Here is a 742-nt window from a genome sequence, read left to right on the forward strand (position 1 = left end):
TCCCTTCCCTCCCTTGGCCTTCATTGAAGTATTGTCTGTGTCCATGGGGTATGCATATGTGTTCTTTAGCTAATCCCTTCATCTTCTTTATCCAGTCACCCTTCCTTAAAAAATTAAAGATGGAACTGCCTTTTACTTGACCCTAAATATTCTGGGAATATAGCCTAAGAATTCCAAAACACCAATCAGAAAGAATATATGTTCCCACTATGTTCATAGCAGCATTATTTACAATAGCTAAGATCTGAAAACAGCCCAAGTGCCCACCAGCAGATGAGTGGATAAACAAAAAAAGCTATGGTACATCTACACAATGGAATACTACAGGGCTGTAAAAAGCTACCATTGTTATACACTATGCCACTTCTAGTAATTCAGTTTGCTCCCATGGCGAGGACTCTGAAGCCATACTGCCTTATCCGTCTTACTCTGATCCTGTCACATTCGTTACCAGGACCTCCTCAGTCCTGCGTGTCCAACAACTGACTAATCACTTCGTTCTACACGCCTCTGCAAGGTTAGATTCAGTTCCCCAATCCAGGTCCAGGACAAATGCCTAGGCCCCCCAAATCATACAGTGATCGGTGGCAGCGCTGCGTTTCCAGTCCAGGCCCCCTTCCTGCTGCCCGGCCCTGGCTCACACGGGTCACTGGGCAGCTGCCCTGACACCGACCCCTGTCCTCCACAGGGTTCCAGCTCGGCCCTGGCGGAGGTGCACCGGCAGCGACGCAATCTGCTGCGC

At 48.8% G+C, this 742-nt stretch overlaps 1 protein-coding gene across 1 annotated transcript in view; it reads left to right on the forward strand.

Annotated features, from left to right (window-relative positions):
- Positions 1–742, forward strand: part of CHST13 (carbohydrate (chondroitin 4) sulfotransferase 13) — a 13509-nt gene that overhangs the window by 11991 nt on the left and 776 nt on the right. The window contains exon 4 of the mRNA XM_005866969.2: positions 689–738. Coding sequence (XP_005867031.2) covers positions 689–738 — 50 coding nt within the window. The remainder of the gene's footprint in view (positions 1–688; positions 739–742) is intronic.

This window comes from Myotis brandtii, unplaced genomic scaffold (assembly GCF_000412655.1).
Source record: "Myotis brandtii unplaced genomic scaffold, ASM41265v1 scaffold240, whole genome shotgun sequence".
NCBI lineage: Eukaryota > Metazoa > Chordata > Mammalia > Chiroptera > Vespertilionidae > Myotis > Myotis brandtii.